Consider the following 21,967-nt stretch of genomic DNA (forward strand, 5'->3'; position numbering starts at 1 on the left):
ATCAATCGTTTCATGGATAATTGGCATCATAATTTGTTTTCTATTGCTTCTGCGAAGGGCCGTGAAATATTCTATTGGGGAGAGAATCTTGTCTGAGTACGTGTTTCAAACTACCCAATGTTAGTGGCTATATCTCCTCTGACCTTAGCGTTAAACTCTGAAATTCGATTTTTTTTCCCCCCTCATTTCAAGTTGCTTCTCACCCTATTTGACCGAGCTTTTGGTGACCTGTCATAATGTTTTCTTCAGGGTCTCAATATGAAATTGTATTTAATAACACTTCTATGAATGTGCCATGGACTGCCCCACTCTGTTAAACATATTTTAGAAGTACAAATTGTTATTGTGACTTTGACAGCCGTGTAATGCATATTTAAATCATCTCATTACATTGCGAACTCTAGCCGTTCCCAGTCACATGTTTAATCGTAAAGGGGGTGATTGTGTACAGATTCGGTATTAACGTATCTAAGGGAGATGACGATTTCATTATATAAGGTAATATGCAACTACATTGGTTTATCAACTCATATGGCTTCCACGTCATGTATTGAAATATTGGAAAACCTAAATTATTCAGTGAACGAAATTAAGCCCTCCCCTTGAATGGTGGTTGGTCCTGCAGTGCTTGGATCGATAAATAGCAGGAAGCTGTTTTGTAGAGTTCTATTGTTGGAGGCAATGGAGCAGGCAGGAAAAGTGAAATCGGCGAGTCTGGCGGATTTAATTCGGGCTTTGCATCAAATTTTTGAGAATGATAAGATTGACGTGGACGAGGTGCGGGATATGCTGGAATCATATAAGAGTGACCCTTCAGAATGGTTGAAATACGCGAAGTTTGATAAGTACAGGTGAGGGATTGAGGAGGGAAGAGCCATCAGCATTGTACTCGGTGAAGGGGCTGATTGTGGTAAATACTCCTCCCCTTGTAGGAGTCTGTGAGAGAGCCGCAGTGTGAGACAGGCCCGTGGCTAAAACAGTGACCGCTGGCCAGGCTGAACCTCTGATAGATCCGGACACTTTCTTTCTCTGTGTAAACGTGCGGGGATTCCGCGCTCTTTTCCCCAAACGTCAAAGAATAGTATTGCTGTATGTTCCTGCAGATTTTAGAAAAGAATGACTCTTACTCCGAGGGGGTACTTCTGTAACCCGTGCCCCGTACTCGTTTATTTCAAACTGTTTCCATTTAATGATTGATTACTACACTTCACCGTGTTTTCTTCCTTTCTGCCATGGGGACTTGCAATCAAAGATACGATGATTTTATTAAAACTTGCTATTCTGTTTCTCTCTTCCCCTTCCCCACCCCCTACTCTTGTACCACTTGTGGAACGTGTCAGTCTGAAATGGTAAACTCTTTGACTCCTGCAGTTCGAACTGTAAAGTTATTGCTAAAAGGAATTTTCCTAAAGGCTACTCTGTCCTAGAAGCAGAACAAACCTAATTTGCCAACAGCAAATCTTTGACCAAAGACCTGAAGTAAAATTACAATACACTGCCAAGTTGTACTGTATTATCTTTAATCTGTCGGTGACAATGAAAATTTGGCAGATTTGAACCGTTAACTCTGCTCTCTTCTCAATGAGAGTAACACTTTATAAGTCTTGCATTATGACTGGAGCTTTTTAAACGGGTCTTGCCATGTGACCTTTGACCTGGAGTCTCTTGCCTTTAGTGGTTTTACTACGAGAGGGGCAAGTGTCCAGAAAATATTTCTGGAAGGGCCCTAAGTAGCTGTTGTAAGGGTTGTGGAATGTTTTTTCTCTTGCAACTTTCCATTGACTTATGGTGAGAACAGATGACTTCAATGTACAATGCCTGAAAAAGCTTTCTAAAATTAGAAAATTACTGAACACTTTGGAATATTTTAGTTTGTTCAAATTTTTTTGGTTTGTTGTTTTTCTTGCCTCTATCTTCCCTCTCTTTGCACTGAGGTTGAAGTAGTGCAAATGTGCAGAGGGTGGGCCTTGGCTTTCTAGAATGTTGTTTTGGCATCATTATTTGCACAGTGAAGCCAGTATTGTAGTTTTCATTATAAAATGTGGTGATCTTTGGTAGCAACAAACTTATCCAATTTCAAGACTGCCCAGTTGAGGTTCACCAAACTGTTGGTCTGGAGATCTAATGCTGTGCGAAGTCTTGTTTGCTTGATTAGATTAGATTTTTTTGAAAGTGGCACAAAATTGGTTTTTTTTGTATTCATGAATAATCATACCTCAGCATTCCAACTTACAAAATTTATACTTGTTTCATTAGCTTTACAGATTGAGATGAATAGGTAAGACCAGAAGTAGAAAGTTATTAATGGTGGCTGGTGAGTGTTTTCCTGAGGCTTAGTGAATAGTTTCCTACCCAATCACTTTGTCTATCATAGCTGTACATATGTGGTTAACTCTTTTTTTTAGAGTGTATCCTCCTGGTTGGTGCTGCCAACAGCATGGGTTCAATTCCTGTGCTAGCTGAGATTTACAATGAAGGATTCTCCTTCTCAACCCCTCGTCCTTACCTGGGGTGTGTTGATCCTTTGGTTAAACCATCACGAGTCATCTCCGCAATGAGCACAATCATAGTCTAGTAGGACTATGGTGACTTTACCTTTTCTTCTACTTTATTTGGTCATGAGGCTGAATAAGTGAAATGCAAATGTACTGTGCCTGAACCAATCTCCAGTTAGACCTGTGCTTCAGGCCCAAATCAAATGGATCCAACTTCAAGGTCTGCAATCTCCTGAAGAAGCATAGGAAGTGAAAACAGCTGGTGGTCAAGATTTGACAAGCAACACCATTTTTTTTTTTAAACAGATATGCAACTTTTTTCTAACATCAAGCTGTTCTTGTGCAGCTGAAACTTTGCCAACTACTTTTGCCTCGGTATGTTTTTTTCCATAAGCAAGAATGATTATTCCCACTTGTCTACTTGAAGTCACAAGGTGAAGGCAGGTACCATTGACTGTTTAGCACCACAAGACCGTCAACCACCTCCAGTGGCAATAAATCTTTTGGTAATTAATCCCTCCTCCATATGAGGACAAGAACTGAATTTTGAAGTGAGTGGCTTTGGTGAACATTGACTAGTGGCAGGGAGCACAGATTGACTTCACTGGGAGGGGACTGGAGGGGAGCTCTAGGCTAGCTGGAGTCTTAACCAACAGAAAGGAAGATGGTCATAGTTGGCCAATCACTCGTTCCAGAACATCACTGTAACAGACCAGTTTTGGGGTAAAATGTGGCAACTAACACTAGTGCTGTGCAAGAGCCAGAAAATGATCATGGCCAACACGCCTGAATTGTATTGACCTTTTTTTGTTTCTTGTTGCATTGCATTCCCATCACTGAATCTCTTGCATATATATCCTGAGGGAGTTAGTGTAGACGTCAAATGTAGCAATTGACTCTACTTGTCCCTACAAAGCCAATCTGGCAGGTTGGTAGGCAACACAGCTTTAAAGCTGGAAGTCACAAAGCTAACAAAGTATAAATATTTATCTTATCTAAAATTTAGAGCAGGGCTAGGCACTCATCATTTGAGATTACTGTTCCATTCACTAATTATGGCTAATCTGGGTTTATACTCCACCCCCATTTCTGCTCTCCCTCAATACCACTTCACCCACAGTGTAAATAAAACAGATGGTGCAACTGGCTTGAAGGACTGAATGGCCTTCTTACCCCAAAGGTTAAGCAGACAATGGGATTATGTTCTCAGACAGGGGGCTTAAGCTGAGGGTCACCACACCTCCAGCAAGGAGAAAGGTTGGGGAGACTTTTTTGTGTGGTAACTGAGCTTATTCAGGAACTGAATGCATGCTGTCGGCATTACTAAGTTGGCTAGAGTGCTATTCAAATCAGAATCTGATACCTGCCCCCTGCAAACCACAAACACACCCATCCTTTATTATCATATTAGGAAAACCCTTCTGTACTGTTGAGTTCACCTTCATGTCTTTATAGTGAATAGAGTCAGAGATGTACACCATAGAAACAGACCCTTTGGTCCAATCTGTCCACACTGACCAGATGACCCGATCCAATCTAGTCCCACCTGCCAGCATCCAGCCCAAAACCCTCAACCCTTCTTATTCATATACCTGTCCAAAGCCTCTTAAATGTTGCAATTGTACCAGCCTCCACTACCTCCTCTGGTAGTTCTTTCCATACCTGCAACAACCTCTGGAAAAAGTAGCCTCTTGGGTCTTTTTTTTTTATTTTTCCCCTCACCCTAAACTTGTGCTCTCTAGTTTTGGACTCCCTGACCCCAGGAAAAAACTTTGTCTATTTACCCTATCCATGCCCCTCAAATTTTGTAAACCTCTAAAGTCACCCCACAGTCTCTGACGCTCCAGGGAAAACAGCCTCAGCCTCTCCCTATAACTCAAATCCTCCAACCCTGGCAGCATCCTTGTAAATCTTTTCTGATCCCTTTCAGGTTTCCCAACATCTTTCCGATAGGAAGGTGACCAGAATTGCACACGATATTCCAACAGTGGCCTAACCAATGTCCTGTACAGCCGCAACATGACCTCCCAACTCTGTACTCAATACTCCTGAGCAAATGCCTTCTTCACTATTCTATTTACCTGCGACTCCACTTTTGAGGAGCTATGAACCGGCACTCCAAGGTCTTTGCTCAGCAACATTCCTGAAAACCTTTCCATTAAGTGTATAAGTCCTGCTAAGAGTTGATTTCCCAAAATGCAGTACCTCTCATTTGTCTGAATTAAAGCTTTGACAAAAGGTCAAAGGGTCAGTTAGACTTGAAACAGCTTTTTTTTCTCTCTCTCCTTACAGATGCTGCCAGATTTGCTGAGATTTTCCAGCTTCTTTGGTTTCAACATCCCCTCCCAACAGTGTAGCAGGCCCAAGTGGTCTTCTCTTGGTTGTATAATGTTGCAAGCTGCATATAAATAGGCTGTTCCACACCTTCAAGAAAACAGAAGGATACTTGCATGTAAAAGGAATATAAGAATGTCCTTCATTTTAAATGCTTATGCACATGCAAAAAGTCTGGAGTACTTTTTTGGTTTTTGAGAACTTCCTTTTGAAGAAAGCACTTGAAGCTTAAAACAGTGTTTAAGCTGTTATTTTGTGGGCAACGGTAAAGTATAGAAACACTCCTCCATGCCAACCAAATATCCTAAATTGTACCAGCCTCCATTTCCTCTGGCAGCTCACTCCACACACTAGTCTCTGCATGGAAAAAGTTGCCCTTTTAGGTCCCTTTTGAATCTTCCACTCTCCTTAAACATGTGCTCTCTAGTTTTGGACTCCCCTACCCTAAGATAAAGACCTTGGCTATTCCCACTACCCATCCCTCAGACCTTAAACATGTATAAGGTCATTCCTCAGCCTCTGCTCTGGGAAAAACAACCCCAGCCTATTCAGCCTTTCCCTATAGCTGAAACCCTCCACCATCCTTGTACATCTTTGCTGAATCTTAGTTACACAACATCCTTCAGCAGGAAAACCAGAATTGAATGCAGTATTCCAAAAATTGTCTAACCAATGTCCTCTACAGGTGCAACATGACCTTCCAACTCCTATACTCCATGCACTGACTGATGACCAGTGTACCAAAGGCCACCTTCACTGTCCTATCTACTGTGACTTTATATTCTGGTAACTATGAACCTGCACTCAAAGGTCTCTGGCAACACTCTCTCCCCAGGACCTTTATCATGAAGTAGACAGATCCTGCTCTGATCTGCCCTTTCCACAACGTATTCAAGAGGCTTTCTAAAGAGCCACAAAATATAAAGCAAACTTAACCTTAATTGTTTGAAAGCACATTCCTCAATATTGGAAATCTCACACCTCGCTGGATAAACTCGGGTGTTTCTGGGGAGAAACCATTGTTGATTTTCTTTGAAGAGAAAATGCTGGTTTTCTTTGGGAAGAGGAGCAAGTGCATAGAACATCCTTTGCAAAAGGCAAAGGCAGTGAAAGTGGTGACAAAGATGTGAAAATCTAAAATGGATCTGGTCTACTGAGACCAAAGCCTACAAGTCCCAGCTGGATGGGGTGGGGCAACATTTTTAAGCAAATTGGCGGTACAGTGTTATGTTGTCTCTCTCTCTGTGTGTGTGTGTGTGTGTGTGTGTGTGTGTGTCTCTCTCTCTCTCTCTCTCTCTCTGTGTCTCTCCAACTGAGCAGAAAATTATGAACATAAGCTGGTACCAGTGTAAAAGAATTGAATTTATTGTCACATGTACTGAGGCATAGTGAAGAGCTTTTGTCTTGGGAGCAATATAGGTAGATCAGAGTTAAGTAGCATAAGTAAACAGCAGCAACTTCTACTCCCAACTTTATTAGCAACAAAGTTACAATAACCTTTTTTATTAAACATACTGTCCCTAATCCTATTTGGCCTTTATGGTTACAATACTTCCCAATTCTCATCAGCTGGTCTCTACCTCTTACTATGGTGGTCTCTGACAATTCCAAATTCCCAGTGACCCTTGCAGATGAGCCCTGGTTTTATGATTTTTAGATAGTGTTCTGGAACTTCATAGTCCTGACCAATCAGGGAGATGCACTTAAATAATTGACTTGTTTCAAACTATTAAATAGCATGCTACTATTAGTTGCTTTGTGTAGCAGTACCTGGTGCCTTTCTGTCTGGCTTGTCTTTGTTTAGTAGATAAGTTGGAGTATGTTTATCCAGAATAATTGCCTTTTTGGTTATGCTAATAATTAGCATCTGGCTGCTGTTTGCACTAAGTCGATTTCATGTTTGAGTTTTACTTAACCATTGCATTCAGCATTGCTTGTTGTCTGGCCAAGTTTTGAGCTGAAAATGTGTTGCTGAAAAAGCACAGCAGGTCAGGCAGCATCCAAGGAACAGGAGACTTGACGTTTCGGGCATAAGCCTGAAAGAAGGGCTTATGCCCGAAACGTTGAATCTCCTGAACCTTGGATGCTGCCTGACCTGCTGTGCTTTTCCACAACACACACTTTTTCAGCTCTGATCTCCAACATCTGCAGACCTCACCTTCTCCCCCAAGTTTTGAGTTGGCCATTCTTTTTCAGAAGGTTTCAGATGCTAGTTGGTGCCCACTGGAGGATTTCAGCAGAATCAGTTGCATTAGGACTTTTGTACTGTCCTGACTATTTCCTGCCTCTGCTGTTGGAACTGCAATATTCCTATTGGAAAGGTGTGGACAATGGTTACAGAGGCTGAGTGCTGATTTACTAGACATCTCGGCTTATTAATTGCACTTGGAGAGAGAAATCTACACATCAGTAACCCCCAGGACTGAGAATTTACAATCTAATATGTAGAATTAGTCCATTGACAGCATACCTGTGATGGTGTTTGTTTATGTGCACACCCAACTTCCGCTAACCCCATCTGCAGCTTTGAGCTGAACTTGAGAGAATGGGATAACCTTGCAGGCTAGAGTAACTAAAATTTAATGTGTATTGTGCTATTTTAAAAATTGAAATTTGTATTTCACCATTCTGATCAAAACTTAATAGTGACCGTTAGCTTTCAGAGTTTGGATTGGGACAGTGCTTTTTTTAGGCTTCTGAAAGGTAGCTGTCTCAGCTGAAGACATGTCAGGTACTGTTTACCTACTTTACCATTCTAAGCCTTCTAGTGAATTGTTTTAGTATTCCTATATTGTAAACTCAATGAGCAGTTAAAGCTCCAGTAACTTAAATAGACCTAACAGTCTGACAGATCAAACTAACTTTCTCTTGTAATGGGAGAGGTTACACTTTCTAAATACTAAGCTTTTACAATCCTCTTTTTTTTTTCAAAACCTGAGCTGTTGCTGTGGAGCAATATTTGAACGAATCTAGGATTTCCTCCCAATACCAAGCACACTACAATAGGGCTGTATTTTTTTACTTTCTGTTCTTGAGATTCCTCACTTACTATTTTTCTCTCTGCTCCTTATTTACATTTTCTCTTTCACTAACTTAATCACTGATTTACTAAAACTTTCTCCAACATCTGGTTAATGAGGAGTTTTGCCCACAGCAGGATGTGTACTCCACAGGTATGAGCCTTTCTGCCATTCCCCTATTTGAGACAATTTAAATTTGCTGCTTGGATATCTGTTACTCACCAATGAGCTGCCTTACCTGTGCTGATTGCACTTTATACTGGGGAAATTAATCAAAATATTTTTCCTCTGGACTCCTTTTTGAAAGCCTTGAAACCGAATATAAATGAGCTGTGAAATTTTGAAAGCTTGCAAGCTTTACAAACTGTTTTCTCTCCCCACTCCTGCCTCACTGTTTATTATGGCATAACCTTTTTATATATAATTGTCTTGCTAATGTGTTCTGTCGGGCTCATACACTTTTTGTGGTCTCTGGTAACAAGTCAGATTCTTGAGTGGTAAATGCTGAAAATATTCAGCAGGTGCCAACATCTGTTGAGATTTGTTTTTCTTAGATTCTCAATAACGATATATATAATATTTTTGCTCTTAGCATACACTTTCTAGTCTCTGGCTAATGAGCTTTCTTCCAAATTCTGATTTTAAATGGGATGTATTTTAAAGCACCACCAGAACAAGTCAATGTTTGTTTACTTCTCCTCCTCCCTTTTTTTTTCCCCCACCCCCTTCGCCTTTCTCTCCAGAGCCCAAACCTGTTTGCCTATTCCTGATGTTTTCCAGATAGGCATCCTTTTGTAATGTGTTTTTTATTTTGAATTCTCGTCATTCATTTTATTATGAATATAAAGACTGCAACTAAAGTTTTTGAAAATGGCTTTTCAGGTTTAGTAAAAACAAATCCTTTTAATGGTTACTATGTCTGTACACACAGGTGTGTATATTTCCATATGACTATGGAGAGACTAGATGAGCTCAGGTTGCTCTCTTTGCAGAGGTTGAGGTTTCTGTTTAAAAGTTGTATCAGATTACAAGGGGCACAGACTTGGTGACTAGAAAGAAGCTGATCCACTTAATTTGAAGAGTTGATGACTGTGAAATTACTCATTAGTGAAAGGGAGGCTTAGAGGAGACTTGAAGCCTTTTGGTCAGGGTGGTGGGGGTTTAGAGTGCCCACCCAAGGAGGGTAAACGAGGTGGGGATCCAGCTTTTTAAAAAGCTATGTCCCTGAAGGAAGCATCTCTCCTCTAGACAGGAGGGATTGAGTGAATCCTGGAATATAAAGGCAGTAGGTGTATATTTAAGATGGAAATCAGGAGGGCAAAAAAGGGACATGAGAGCTTTGGCAAACCAGGTTTAAGGAGAATCTAAAGGGTTTTTGTAACTAGCAGAGAAATCGGGGCCCCTCAAATCAGCAAAGCAGCCTTTGTCTGGAGTGCAGGAGATGGGGATACTAAATGAGTATAGTGCCACAGTGTATACTGTGGTGAAGAACATGGAAGATATAGAATGTAGGGAACTAGGCGGTGACATCTTGAAAAATCTCCATACTACAATGGCGGAAGTGCTGGATATCTCTGCATAAATCTGAATAAATCCCCAGGACCTGATCAGGTGTACCTGAGAGCTTTGGGAAGCTAGGGAAGTGATTGCTGGGCCCCTTGCTGAGATATTTGTATCATCGATTCTCACAAGTGAGGTGCCAGAAGACTGGCTGTTGGCTAATGTGGTACGGATAAGCCAGGGAACTATAGACCGGTGAGCCTAATGTTGGTGGACAAGTTATTTGAGGGAGAAGATTTACACCTATTTAGAACAGCAAGGACTGACTGGGGATAGTCAATAAGGCCTTGTGGGAAATAATGTTTTTAATTTGAGTATTTTGTAGAAGTAAGATGGAGGGCAGAGTGGTGGACAGATCTATGTGGACTCCAGTAAAGCATTTGACAAAGTTCCCCATGGGAGACTGGTTAGATCTCATGGAACACTGAACTAGGCATTTGGATATAGAACAGGTTTGGGTGGTGGAGGGTTGTTTTCCAGACAGGAGGTTTCTAACCAGTGGAGTGCCACAAGGATCAATGCTGGGTCCACTATTTGTCACTTAAATGATTTGGATGTGAGCATAAGAGGTACAGTTAGTAAGTTTGCATGATACCAAAATTGGAGGTGTAATGGATAGCAAAGAGGGTTACCTCTGATTACAACAGTATCTTGATCAGATGGGCTAATGGGCTGAAGTGGCAGATGGAGTTAACTTCGATAAATGCAGGGTGCTGTATTTTGGGAAAGCAAACCTTAACAGAGTTGAGGAGAAACTTCTTCATCCAGAGTGGTGGATGTGTGGAATGCTCTGCCCCAGAAGGCTGTGGAAGCTCAGTTTCTGGATACTTTCAAGAACAACTTGGATAGAGCTCTTGAGGATAGTGGAATCGAGGGTTATGGGGATAAGGCAGGAACAGGATACTGAGGATGATAATGAATGGTGGTGCTGGCTCGAAGGTGCAAGAGTAGGCCATTCTGCACTATTGTCTATTGACTTGGACCATAATGGTAAGATCCTAGGGAATATTGCTGAACAAAGACATTGGAATGCAGGCTCTCACTCCTTGAAAGTAGTATTGCAGGTTAATAGGACAGTGAAGAAGGCAATTGGTATACTTTCCTTTATTGGTCAGTATTAAGTATAGGAGTCTGGCTGCTGTACCAGATACTTAGGCCACTGTTTAAATAGTGTAGTTCTGGTCTCCTTCCTATCGGAAGGATCTTCTGAAAGGGTTCAGAAAAGCTTTACAAAGATGTTGCCAGTGTTGGAGGATTTGTTCTAGGGTGAATAAGTTGGGACTGTCTTTCTTCCTGGAGCATTGGAGGCTGAGGAGTGACCTTTATAGATCTCTCAAATCATGAGGGGTATGGATTGGATAAATATCTAAGCCTTTTCCTGGGGTGGGGGAGTCCAGAACTGGAGAGCACAGGTTTATGGTGAGAGGGGAAAGATGAAAAAGTTGCCCCTTGCATCTTTTTATGTACAGAGCATGGTGTGAGTTACCAGAGGAAGTGGTGGAGGCTAGTACAATTACAACATTGAAGAGGCATCTGATTAGATTATTTAGTGTGGAAACAGGCCCTTCGGCCAAACAAGTCCACACTGACCCGCCAAAGCGCAACCCACCCATACCACTACATCTACCCCTTACTCACACTACAGGCAATTTAGCATGGCCAATTCACCTGACTCCCACATCTTTGGACTGTGGGAGGAAACCGGAGCACCTGGAGGAAACCCACGCAGACACAGAACGTGCAAACTCCACACACAGTCGCCTGAGTCAGGAACTGAACCCGGGTCTCAGGCGCTGTGAGGCAGCAGTGCTAACCACTGTGCCGCCCACTGGAAGGGTTTAGAGGGATATGGGCCAAGTGTTGGCAAATGGGACTAGATTAGATTAGGATATTCAGTCGGCATGAATGAATTGGACAAAGGGTCTCTGAGCTGTTCATCTGTCATTAATGTTCAAGGCTATGGGCCTAGTGCAGGAAAACCAATCTTGTGTGCATAGTAAATCTTTGGTACAGACTCAATGGGTCAAAAGGGTTTCTGTACAATATATAAATTTAGAATCATAAATGAGGGAAAACGTCTTCTTTCAACTAAATCTCAATTCTGTTTTTAATATTAATTGAACATTGAACCATTATTGAATGTCTGTTTTTGATGAGGGGGAAAATAAAATTCAAATTGGGCTTGTTTTGCTTGGCTTTTTTGAAATCTTCCCTCTTGGAAATAGCTTTTAGTTGAAAATTGATTTTCCAGGTTAATGTTGATAGTTGAATCTTCTATCAAGCATTGCATGCCCAACTCGGTTGAACACAACATAATCAAAAAATCTTCATATTGGCATTTGTGTTTCTGGTTTATAAATATCTTAAGTGTCTTAGATCGTCTTTGGTTTTAACACTAATTATAATTCTTCCCTGTTTACAGGTACACAAGAAATCTAGTTGATGAAGGAAATGGCAAGTTTAATCTGATGATACTATGCTGGGGCGAAGGCCATGGAAGGTATGCTATTTTGAGTATTTTGTTTGTGACTATTAAATTGCTTCAGTCCTTCTACACAAAATAGTTTGGCTTTTCTTTTTGTTGTGGCAGGATTTAACCAAAGCGCATAGATGGTTATTTTTTACACTAATTCTCATGAACAGTATTACTAATTGTCTGTCTGCTTTTGATCAAAGACTTGAGCTTCATGATTTTGAAGGTACTGGTGTAGGACTGGGATGTACAAAGTTTTAAATCTCTCTCCAACCTGCTAGACTATAACCTGGTGTTATTTGGAAGCACTAGCTTTCAGAGTGCTGCTCCTTCATCAGGTAGTTTGTGACAAACCACCTGTTGAAGAGCAGTGCTCCAAAAGCTAGTGTTTCCAAATAAACCTGTTAGGCTATAACCTAGCATTGTAACTTTTTTTTTTCCTTTCTATTGAGCTTGTTCTGCTTGGCTACTTCTTAAATGACTTTGCTTTTGATTTAAGTCTTGTTTTTTCTTTCCCAAAAGTTTGTCTTTTTGTGACCGTGTACCCTGTGTTGAGCAATGGCAGATTGACTTCTTTTTCTGGTAAAGCTACAACAAATAAGCAAAAATACAGTTTGTCATACACTTTTTTTTTCTCTAATGGAAAGTCCATGGCCTCAAATGTAGCCCCTAATACCATATTTTGAGAAATGGTATCAAAGCTGCATCATGCCACTTTATCTAACTATTCGAGTACACTGTTATGATGTCTGTTTGCTTTTCAAAATATTAGTTGAAATGTGAAAACTGATCCTTTATGAAAAACCAACTTTTTGATAGAAAAAGTTTTCAGTTGATTTGAGTTTGTATTCCCCTCAGGATTTGTTTTAAATCAAGATTTGTAGAACCATTGTTTGACAATACTGGAGTCTTATTTTCCACATTATAGCAGTATCCATGATCATGCTGATTCCCACTGCTTCTTAAAACTGCTTCAGGGGCAGTTGAAGGAAACACTCTTTCACTGGCCTGATGGCAAAGGAAAAGAACTGAACAAGAAGTTTGAGACCATTCTACAAGAAAATCAATGTACCTACATCAATGGTAAGGCTTTCATTGATCTCAGCCACAAGTACATTGAGACTAAAAGTTTTCATCTTTAAATTTTTTGACTTTATTTATTGGATAAGGCTGTTGCTGGCTGGGTCAGATTTTATTATTCAGAGCAGTTGAAAATCAGCCACATTGCTGTTGGCCTGGAGTCTCTTATACACCAGACCAGGTAAGGATGGTGGTTTCCTTTCCTAAAGGCTATTAGTGACTCAGATGGGGCTTTTTCTTTCAATCAACAATTGATTTGTGGTCTGAATTTAGACTTTTAATTCCAGGTTTTGTTTCTTTTAAGTGGAATGTGAATTCCACTCTCCTGTGGTCCAGAACCAACCTGGGTCTCTGCACTAACAAATTTTTGTTTTGATGTATTCTTTAATTGGTGGGTAGAGAAAGTATTTTATATTGGTGAAAAACAACTTCTGTTATGAAGTGTTGACCAATTAATGTTAGTTTTGAGGCTGGATTTTCATGTTGAACCTTAAGTGGGTAACTGACCTTTTTTATATTTTAATTGAACCTACAATTACTTTGTGATTTACTACATTGTCTCCATAGAGGTAAGCAGTCAGTGTTCATGTAATCTGACAGTGCCTTCAGAAAACAATGGTGCCAAGATTAGCTGACTCAAATGAGCCTCATGACCCTAACCCTTCACTGCTCTTTCAATATCCATGTATCACTATATCCTCCATTGTCACTTGCCCTATAATTATGACCTCCAGCCCTCAGACCATGTAATTGCAATGGAGGAGTGGTGTAGTGTCAATACATCTTCACCAAGAGACCTCTGTTCAACTCTTGTATAGTCCAGAGGTGTGCAGCAATGTGTAATTGCAATGGCATTTTTTAAAATTAAAACTGCAAGACCATAGATGTATGAACAGAAATAAGCCATTTGGCCAATTCTGTTTACTCCACCATTAAATGACACATTGGTCAATCTGAATCCTCAACTCTACATCCCTGCCTTCTCCTCATAACCCTGATTCCTGTAACAATTTAAATCTGTTTCCATTTTGAATATACTTTATTTCCTGCTGCAGAACGCTAGGTCATTAAGAAACTTGCTACCCTCTTGTCTATCATTAAATGGGTAACACTTTTTTTCCCCTTTAAATTTGAGATTATGCCCTCTAGTCCCTAGACCCTCCCACAATGGGACACTACCTTCCTGTACCCACACTAAATTCCAATAAGAATTTTTTTGACCTATTTTAACATGGAGAGCTGACCATCTTCTAAAATGCCAACAAATACAAGCCAAACCTAATCAAACTTTCAGGAGTACATCACCTCTAAATCTAAGAAATCAATCCTATTTGGTATTTCCCTCCCCCACCCCTTAACTGGTCATTGGCTTGTTTTTACAAATGATTTTAGCCAGTAATCTGTCAAGGCTGATGATCCCTAACCTGTCCATAAAACTGTCAATCAAACTGAACTGCTTGTTGCTGGGATAAGTGATTTTGTCAGCATTTCAAATGTGAAAAATGTTCATAATGGCCTCAGTTGCCAAAACAAACCTCTTGGCAATCCAAATAATGGCTATTTAAACAGCAAGTGGCTGTGGAACAAGTGTTTCTGAACTGAAAACTACAGACCCATTTTGTTTCCTGAATTTTGAGGTGTGGACATAGTAAATCTGTTCCAATCATGACAGTTCCCAAGCTCTTGAGGGCACATCATACTTTTTTGCCAGTTAAAATATACTGTAATGTCATAGTATTTAAGTTTGCAGGAGATTGCTCTGCTCTGTAATCTCTACAGGAAACACCCCTCTAACCTAATACTGTTATCTAATAATTTGAAGCTACCAAACCCTTGTGACTTGATTTGTTACAAGGTTCTCCTCACTAGGCCTCCCTAGGTTTCGTATAGTATCAGCAGCATGAGTTTTACATTTTCCAAAGTGTACCTGACCTTTTTTAAATTTTATTTTCTGTTGGGCTGTGTAAAGGCATCCAAGGCCATTATTTTTCCTAACCGTAGGATGCTTCTTTGAGCTAACTTCAAATGGAGCTATTCAAAATCATAGTCAACAGAATTTTTGTTCTTCAATCAAACCTACTCCTTTAGGACACATCTGCCCTAAGATTTCTGTTACAACTTCTGTGCCCACTGTTTTAGGGCAATGAAGGGGGAATTTTGCCTGTATTCCTGTCTTGTGCAATGTTTCTTTAAAATTTTTATTCTGTATTGTAAAGTTTGAATTGGCTTAAATACATTAGAGAAGCTAACTTTTAATGCTCTCCTCCATTCTTCAAGTTTGTGTGTAAACACCGACCTGACTTTTGTCATGGTCCAGAATTGTACTGAAATAACTGTACAGGATGGTATTCTGTCACCAATTTACCCTTTATTTACACCCAGTATATGGACTCCCAAGCCAGCCCCTAGAATGAGGAGATTCAGTCTCCTATTTATCTGTCAGCCAGGGCTCCCTAGTTTGCCAGGTTAACAAACCCAAAATCTTTTTAACATATGATCTAATTATCAGTGTTTCTATCCAGGGATATCTCATCCCTGTTGAGGGTTGCTACTCCAGAATTGGCAACACAATGGCATATAGTCAGGAGGAAGTTCCCTGTAACTCCTCCATTTTGATTCGAGATCTTACAATGTCAGTCATGGATGGATGGTCAAAACTTTTTTTCCCCTGCTGATCAACACCTACAGTCCCCACCTCATGAACTTGTATTCCAATTTGAACCCACCATTTGAGAATGGTATGAGTGGAATTCCAGTCAGTAAATTGCATGACCACCTCAAATGTTACCAAGCCACTATTTTCTGAGCTGGCCAAGTTCTAAAAGACATGTGGAATTGGTCTGCAGCAATTGAAAGAACCAATGAGGTGGAAAATGCTATTTCATCTTGTCCTTTGCATTCTAAGTGAACCCCTCTGATTTTGAGGCCAGGTTTATACACAAGTGATTAATCCAACTGAAACTTTTAGTGATTTTTTTTTAAATGAAACTTGAGGGAAATGGTGCTTTTTTTTTTTGAGTGGGGTACTAAAGAGACTTGAAAACCAAAGCTTTTCATCATGTACTTATCAGTGCTGAGAACAAGAAATCAACTCTTGGAATGCAAGTTTGAGATCCCATTCAAAATTTCTTTTTTTGTTTGAAAATTCTTACTATCTCTCCAATGTTTTGAGCCTGTTTTGTTTAATGTGGCTTATTGCTTACCTTTTTCCCTTAAGCTTTTATTTGTGGGTTGGCAGGGAATAAAACCCAGTCTCCAGTTGGTTGCTGTTCAAACTTCTTAAAATTCATGGCTACCTTTTTTATATTGAAGGAAAAATCTTAAGTGAAAGTGTCCTTGCAATAGCTTAGAATTAACTTCAAGTCAATTCCTAGAAATTACAGTTAAACTTCTGACCAGAAATTGTCGTTCTTCCACCAATACCATCAGACCTGAGTATTTCCCAATATTTTCATCTTTTTAATCTAAATTGCTGTTTCATTTTCAGATTCACTTGGGGTGCACAGAGTTGAAAATCTGAGTCATACAGAGGTGGCAGTCAGCCTTCATTTGTATAGTCCACCCTTTGACTCCTGCAACTGCTTTGATGAAAGAACTGGGCATAAAAAGAAAGTAGGCGTTACCTTTACCAGTAAATATGGGGAAATCATTCCTCCTGTAAGTATTGTATGATTTGGAATGTTTCAGGGGTGGGAGAGAGGTGTTGGTGATAAGAAAATGCATGCAGTACTATATAACAAAGTCCTTGTAGAAATTCCCATCTGGTATTGACCCCTACTGGGACTAGTACTAAACTTGCTGAAAAATTGGTACATGACTTAATGTAATTTTTATGGTGTAACTTCACCATTTATGCCCTGACAGGAAATTCTTATCTTTAATGCTTCAAGAATCAAATATTTTGAGATGTGTTTTTTTATTTTTGTTGACCATAATTGTGTAACTTTCATCCTGCTAAATGGTGAGCTCCGAACTTGGGCTCAGAATTGTTTGTGCTGATGTACAGCTACCCAATTTATTCTACAGACATTAACAAAAGTCACAGGAATTGGTGCAGTTTGTCTTTTGATAAGGCAAGGAATGCATTGCTAAGTGTTTCTCTAGAACCTAGTTGTCTCTGACTACCCATTCTTTCATGTCTTGTCTTAATTTTGTGAACTTCTATCCAGATTGCCCTCTGCCTCCAATGCTCAAGTGAAAACATTTTTTAATTTGTCTAATTTCTCCTAGCTAATCCATTCAACCAGATATCATTTCAGTAAATTTCCATATCCCCTCCAAAGCTTCCATAGGCTTCTGGTTGTCACACTTCCAGAACTGTGTACAATGTGCTAAAATGTGGCCTAAGTAAAATTCAATAAGTTGCAACGTGTTTTGCCAACACTAAACTGCAACTGAAGGCAAGTACCATACACAGCCTTGACAACCTTACCACTTTTCATATAGCACAGAAACCGATCCTTCAATACAACCAGTCCATGCCAAATATAATTCCAAACTAAACTAGTCCCACCTGCATGCTCCTGGCCCATTCTCCCTCAAACTTTGCTAGTTGTGTACTTATCCAAATGTCTCTTGAAATGTTGTAATTTGTATCTGCATCCACATCTGCTCTCCCCCCATGTGCCCCTTAATCTTGAAATCCCTATCCTAGGGAAACAACTACCATAATAAAATCATGAACAGTATAAGATTAACACTTACATGGTTGCCCCTCAAACTCCATACTCCAGTGAAAAATGTTCCCAGTCTGTCTTTCTACCTGTGCACCTAAAGCCCTCAGACTTTTTTCTCTAAAATGTCACCATGTTTGTCTGAGATTAATTGCCATTTCTCTGCCCAAGTCTCCAGTGTCTACATTATTCTGTAGAATCTTGCAATCATCCTCACTATCCTTAATTCCCCACTAGTCACAAGTCACAGATCGCTAGTCAGAAAAATACCCTCCTACAAATGTCTCATGATCAAATCTGGTTTGTTTCCCACTTACCATGGATCCCATGTCACTTCATTTTCTGTACCAGCCTGCTGTGAGGAGTTTCATCAAAATCTTTGCTAAAGTGCATGTAGTCCATCACTCTGCCCTGAATCACTTTTATTGCCATGGTGGGGAGGGGGTGCAAAAAATTATTCACTGGTTTGGAGATACAACCACCCCTACCCAAAGTCATACTGCTTGTCACCAATAAATTTATTCCAAATGTGAATAAATGCTGTCCTTGAGAATCTTCAATTTTCCTACCACTGACAAAAGACTCACCAGCCTGTACTTTGCATCTAGTTACATATAACTGGGTATTCACTGCATTGCAGTATTTGTATGCTATTTCAAGGTAGCAAATGAACACTGGAATTTCAGTATGAAGTCAACTTGGTCCTTGATTAACTATATGTAACTCTTTACAGCTGCTTTGTTTTTAACATTTTTATGTTTTTAACATTTTTCCAAATATGCAATCTATGCCTTAGTAATATTCTGAAAGTTTGAGTCCAAATGGGAAAACCATGCCTCTGACTTAATTCTAACCTTTATCGGCCCAAAGAAATTTCCCATCCTCCAACTCCCTTTAGAAGGATTCTAAATGCCTCCAGCATGTTAACTGATTACTGTAATATTTTCCAAGATCAATCCTTTCATTGTACAGCTTTGCAGTAAAATTTGGACACTTAGTTTACCTTTTGAAAACTAACATTTAATTTTAATGGTTGACCATTCTGGATTTCCTGGAAAGTTGGGCAAAGTTTATGCTGCTTTAACCAGAGTTTCACTTTATTAATTTTAAATGTGTCCAAACCGGTGATCTGGCCAAAATTTGTGACGATCTCTCCATCCAACAGTGCTGAGTGGATTTTCTTCCCACCTGGCCAATTCGAGCTCCTCTCCATAAACAGATGTTAGTCTTCAGCCAATTAGATTTGCACCCACATGTCAAGAAATAGCAGAAGGCACAGTACATTTTTTTGTCCTTTGTCCACAAAGCATGAATGTAATACAAATGTCATGGATGTTCCTCCATTTTAGCCCATCATTTGAAAAATATGGGTTTTAAAACCCATTTTGTTAAGCAATAAACTAAATCACTAACAACTTAGAATTTACAAGTTTTTATAGGCTTAATTTTTCTTTTTCTGTGACTTGCAGACAAAGACTGTTACTCAAGAGAACAATTGATCAATTCAGTAGACCTATTGACCAGCTAGTGGATTTTATGAAAATGCATGTATTGCAACATGTGAACCTATTGGTGACCTAATTTTGGCTTCTACATTTATAAACCAGGAAGAAAATTATTATAACCTTGCCTGTGCTACAATGTTAAATAGCTAATCTTTACATTTGTAACCTGATTTTAAGCAAACATCACTTTTTTTTCATCAATCATCTTTGTCATCCCAAGCTGAGTGGTTTACAGAACTAATGTTAACCAAACTGTTATCTTGTACACTTGTAACAATGTTTGTTTGCCAATGCACCATGAAGTCTTTTTTTCTCTCATTTAAGACAAACTGAATTTAGAACATCTTTATTCTAAAATAAAATGTCAGTTTGTTTTCCTCCTTGACATTTTTTTGGAGATTGTTGGCTTCTACTTGATAAAATATAATTATGCAATATTATCATTCACAAAACACCTGTAAATGTGTTGATTTTTAATTGCAAATCTATTGGCTTGAAGCTTTCATCTTTTCACTTGATATTGTCTAAAGTAACTTGTGTATATTTTGAAAAGGCATACGTTTTTAATGTTTGTCACTTAATAAATTACTTTAAGCTTTGAAATTCCTGAAGTGTTTTTTGTGAAATGTACAGATAACCACTTTGATAGAATTAACTTGTAGTGTTGCAATTGATCCTTGATGGCAGCACTAGACCAGTTTGCTCCCAGAATATAACCTGGCTTGATAAGTTGTCGTCTAGCTGGTTAACATGGTTCTGAGACGTTCATCATGAGGTTGTAGACTTTCATGAACAGCAGAACTACTTATTGCATGCAAAAGGAAATGACAATTCAGAATGATCTTGACAGTTTTTCAACTTGGTTCCTGATGTTCTCAGTAACAGTTTCTGGAGAAATAACATTGTTACCCTTTTCTCTTTAGGAGTTGTTTCCTTGCCATTCATTTGAAGATTATTCAAATCCTTTCCAAATCTATCAGTGAACTGTTCACAAATCTCAGCCTAAACTTTTTTTTCTCTGCTCTAACAACTAGAGACTTCTAACCTAGCAGCAGTCTACTGACTATGTTCCACAGTCTAAACCTGCTGAAGTAACTGGTCCTTGAACTGTCCTAAATTCTTTTTCTAGGAGGAAAAAATACCACTTGAATTACAACCAAGTTATCTTAATTAAATTTGTTCAATCCTAGATTTTTTTGAACTGAATGTTAAGCTAATGGCTTTGCATGCTTCTATCTGAATTTCCATTTAATACCACTGTGCTTCACATTCACCTGATTTTTCTGACAAATGTTAGCTATAGTCATTTCCAGAAAGATCAACCATTTTTTAAAAAATAAAAGCTATTCAAACATGCTTGTTTTGAAATTCAAATTCTAAAATTAAACATCTGTCTCCATAGTGTATAATTGTGGATGTCCAATCCTATAAAATGAAAACTGCCTCAAACCATCCCTCTTCAGTAAATGTTTTTAGCTAGCCAATGGAAAGCAGTTTGAAGAATTGGTACACTGCTGCCTCACAACACTGGGGACCTGGGTTCAATGCCACCCTCTCACATCTACCTTTGAGTTTGCACTTTGTCTGTTTCCTCCAGGTGTTTTAGTTTCTTCCCACAATCCAAAGATGTGCAGGTTAGATGGATTGGTCATGCTAAATTGTCTGTGGTGTCCAAGGATGTGTAATTAAGTGGATTAGCCATGGGAAATGCAGGGATAGGAGGGGTGAGTCAGTGTTGACTTGTTGGGCCAAGTGGACTGTTTCCACATTGCAGGGATTCTGAAGTAATTAGATTTATTCAAAGCTGAGGAGGAATGTGGAATAGGAACTAGGTTATGTAATCTCTAGGGTTTGAGCTTAATGTGATCTTGCAGAGTCATAGATGTACAGCATGGAAACAGACCCTTCAGTCCAACTGTCCATGTCAACCACTTATCCCAACCAAGTTCCACCTGCCAGCACCCACCTCACATTCCTCCAAACCCATCCTATTCATATACCCATCCAAATGCCTCTTAAATGTTGCAATTGTACCAGTCTCCACCAATTCTTCCGGCAGCCCATTCCATACACATAACACCCTCTGTGTGAAAAAGTTGCCCCTTAGCTCTCTTTTTATATCTTCCCCTCTCTCCTAAACCTATGCCCTCTAGTTCTGAACTCCGACCTCCAGGGAAAAGACTTTGCCTATTCATGCCCCTCATTAATTTTGTAAACCTGAGGTCACCCCTCAGCTTTCAATGCTCCAGGAAAAATAGATTAGATTACGTAGTGTGGAAACAGGCCCCTTGGCCCAACAAGTCCACACCGACCCACCGAAGCGCAACCCATCCATACCCCCACATTTACCCCTTACCTAACACTACGGGCAATTTAGCATAGCCAATTCACCTGACCCACATCTTTGGACTGTGGGAGGAAACGGGAGCACCTGGAGGAAACCCACACAGACACGGGGAGAACATGCAAGCTCCACACAGTCGCCTGAGGCGGGAAATGAACCCAGGTCTCTGGTGCTATGAGGCAGCAGTGCTAACCACTGTGCCACCGCACTGCCCACAATTGCCCCAGCCTGTACAGCCTCTCCCTATAGCTCCAATTCTCCAACCCTGGCAACATCCTTAAATCTTTTCTGAATCCTTTCAAGTTTCACAACATCCTTCCAATGTCCTCTACAGCTGCAACATGACCTCCCAACTCCTATACTCCATAGTCTGACTAATAAAGGAAAGCATATCAAAAGCCCTCTTCACTATGCTATGCACCTGTGACTCCACTTCCAAGGATCTATGAATCTGTACTCCAAGGTCTCTTTGTTCAGCAACAC

At 39.8% G+C, this 21,967-nt stretch overlaps 1 protein-coding gene across 1 annotated transcript; it reads left to right on the forward strand.

Annotated features, from left to right (window-relative positions):
* Positions 1 to 599: 599 nt before the first annotated feature.
* On the forward strand, positions 600 to 19,605 carry LOC132827815 (cysteine dioxygenase type 1-like). Its single transcript, XM_060844552.1, has 5 exons — positions 600 to 851; positions 11,832 to 11,909; positions 12,811 to 12,965; positions 16,450 to 16,619; positions 19,105 to 19,605. The coding sequence occupies exons 1-5, from the start codon at positions 607 to 609 to the stop codon at positions 19,132 to 19,134; spliced, it is 678 nt and encodes a 225-aa protein (XP_060700535.1). The 5' UTR covers positions 600 to 606; the 3' UTR covers positions 19,135 to 19,605.
* The last annotated feature ends 2,362 nt before the right edge of the window (positions 19,606 to 21,967 follow it).

The sequence above is a fragment of the Hemiscyllium ocellatum genome, chromosome 2 (genome assembly GCF_020745735.1).
Source record: "Hemiscyllium ocellatum isolate sHemOce1 chromosome 2, sHemOce1.pat.X.cur, whole genome shotgun sequence".
In the NCBI taxonomy this organism is placed as follows: Eukaryota; Metazoa; Chordata; class Chondrichthyes; order Orectolobiformes; family Hemiscylliidae; genus Hemiscyllium; species Hemiscyllium ocellatum.

Bases quoted from the DNA above. Each gene is read 5' to 3' on its own strand.
- LOC132827815 (XM_060844552.1), top strand. From the start codon at position 607: ATGGTGGTTGGTCCTGCAGTGCTTGGATCGATAAATAGCAGGAAGCTG. The intron at 12,966-16,449 runs GTAAGGCTTTCA...TTTCATTTTCAG, and splicing joins TCAATGTACCTACATCAATG to ATTCACTTGGGGTGCACAGA. The intron at 16,620-19,104 runs GTAAGTATTGTA...TGTGACTTGCAG, and splicing joins ATGGGGAAATCATTCCTCCT to ACAAAGACTGTTACTCAAGA.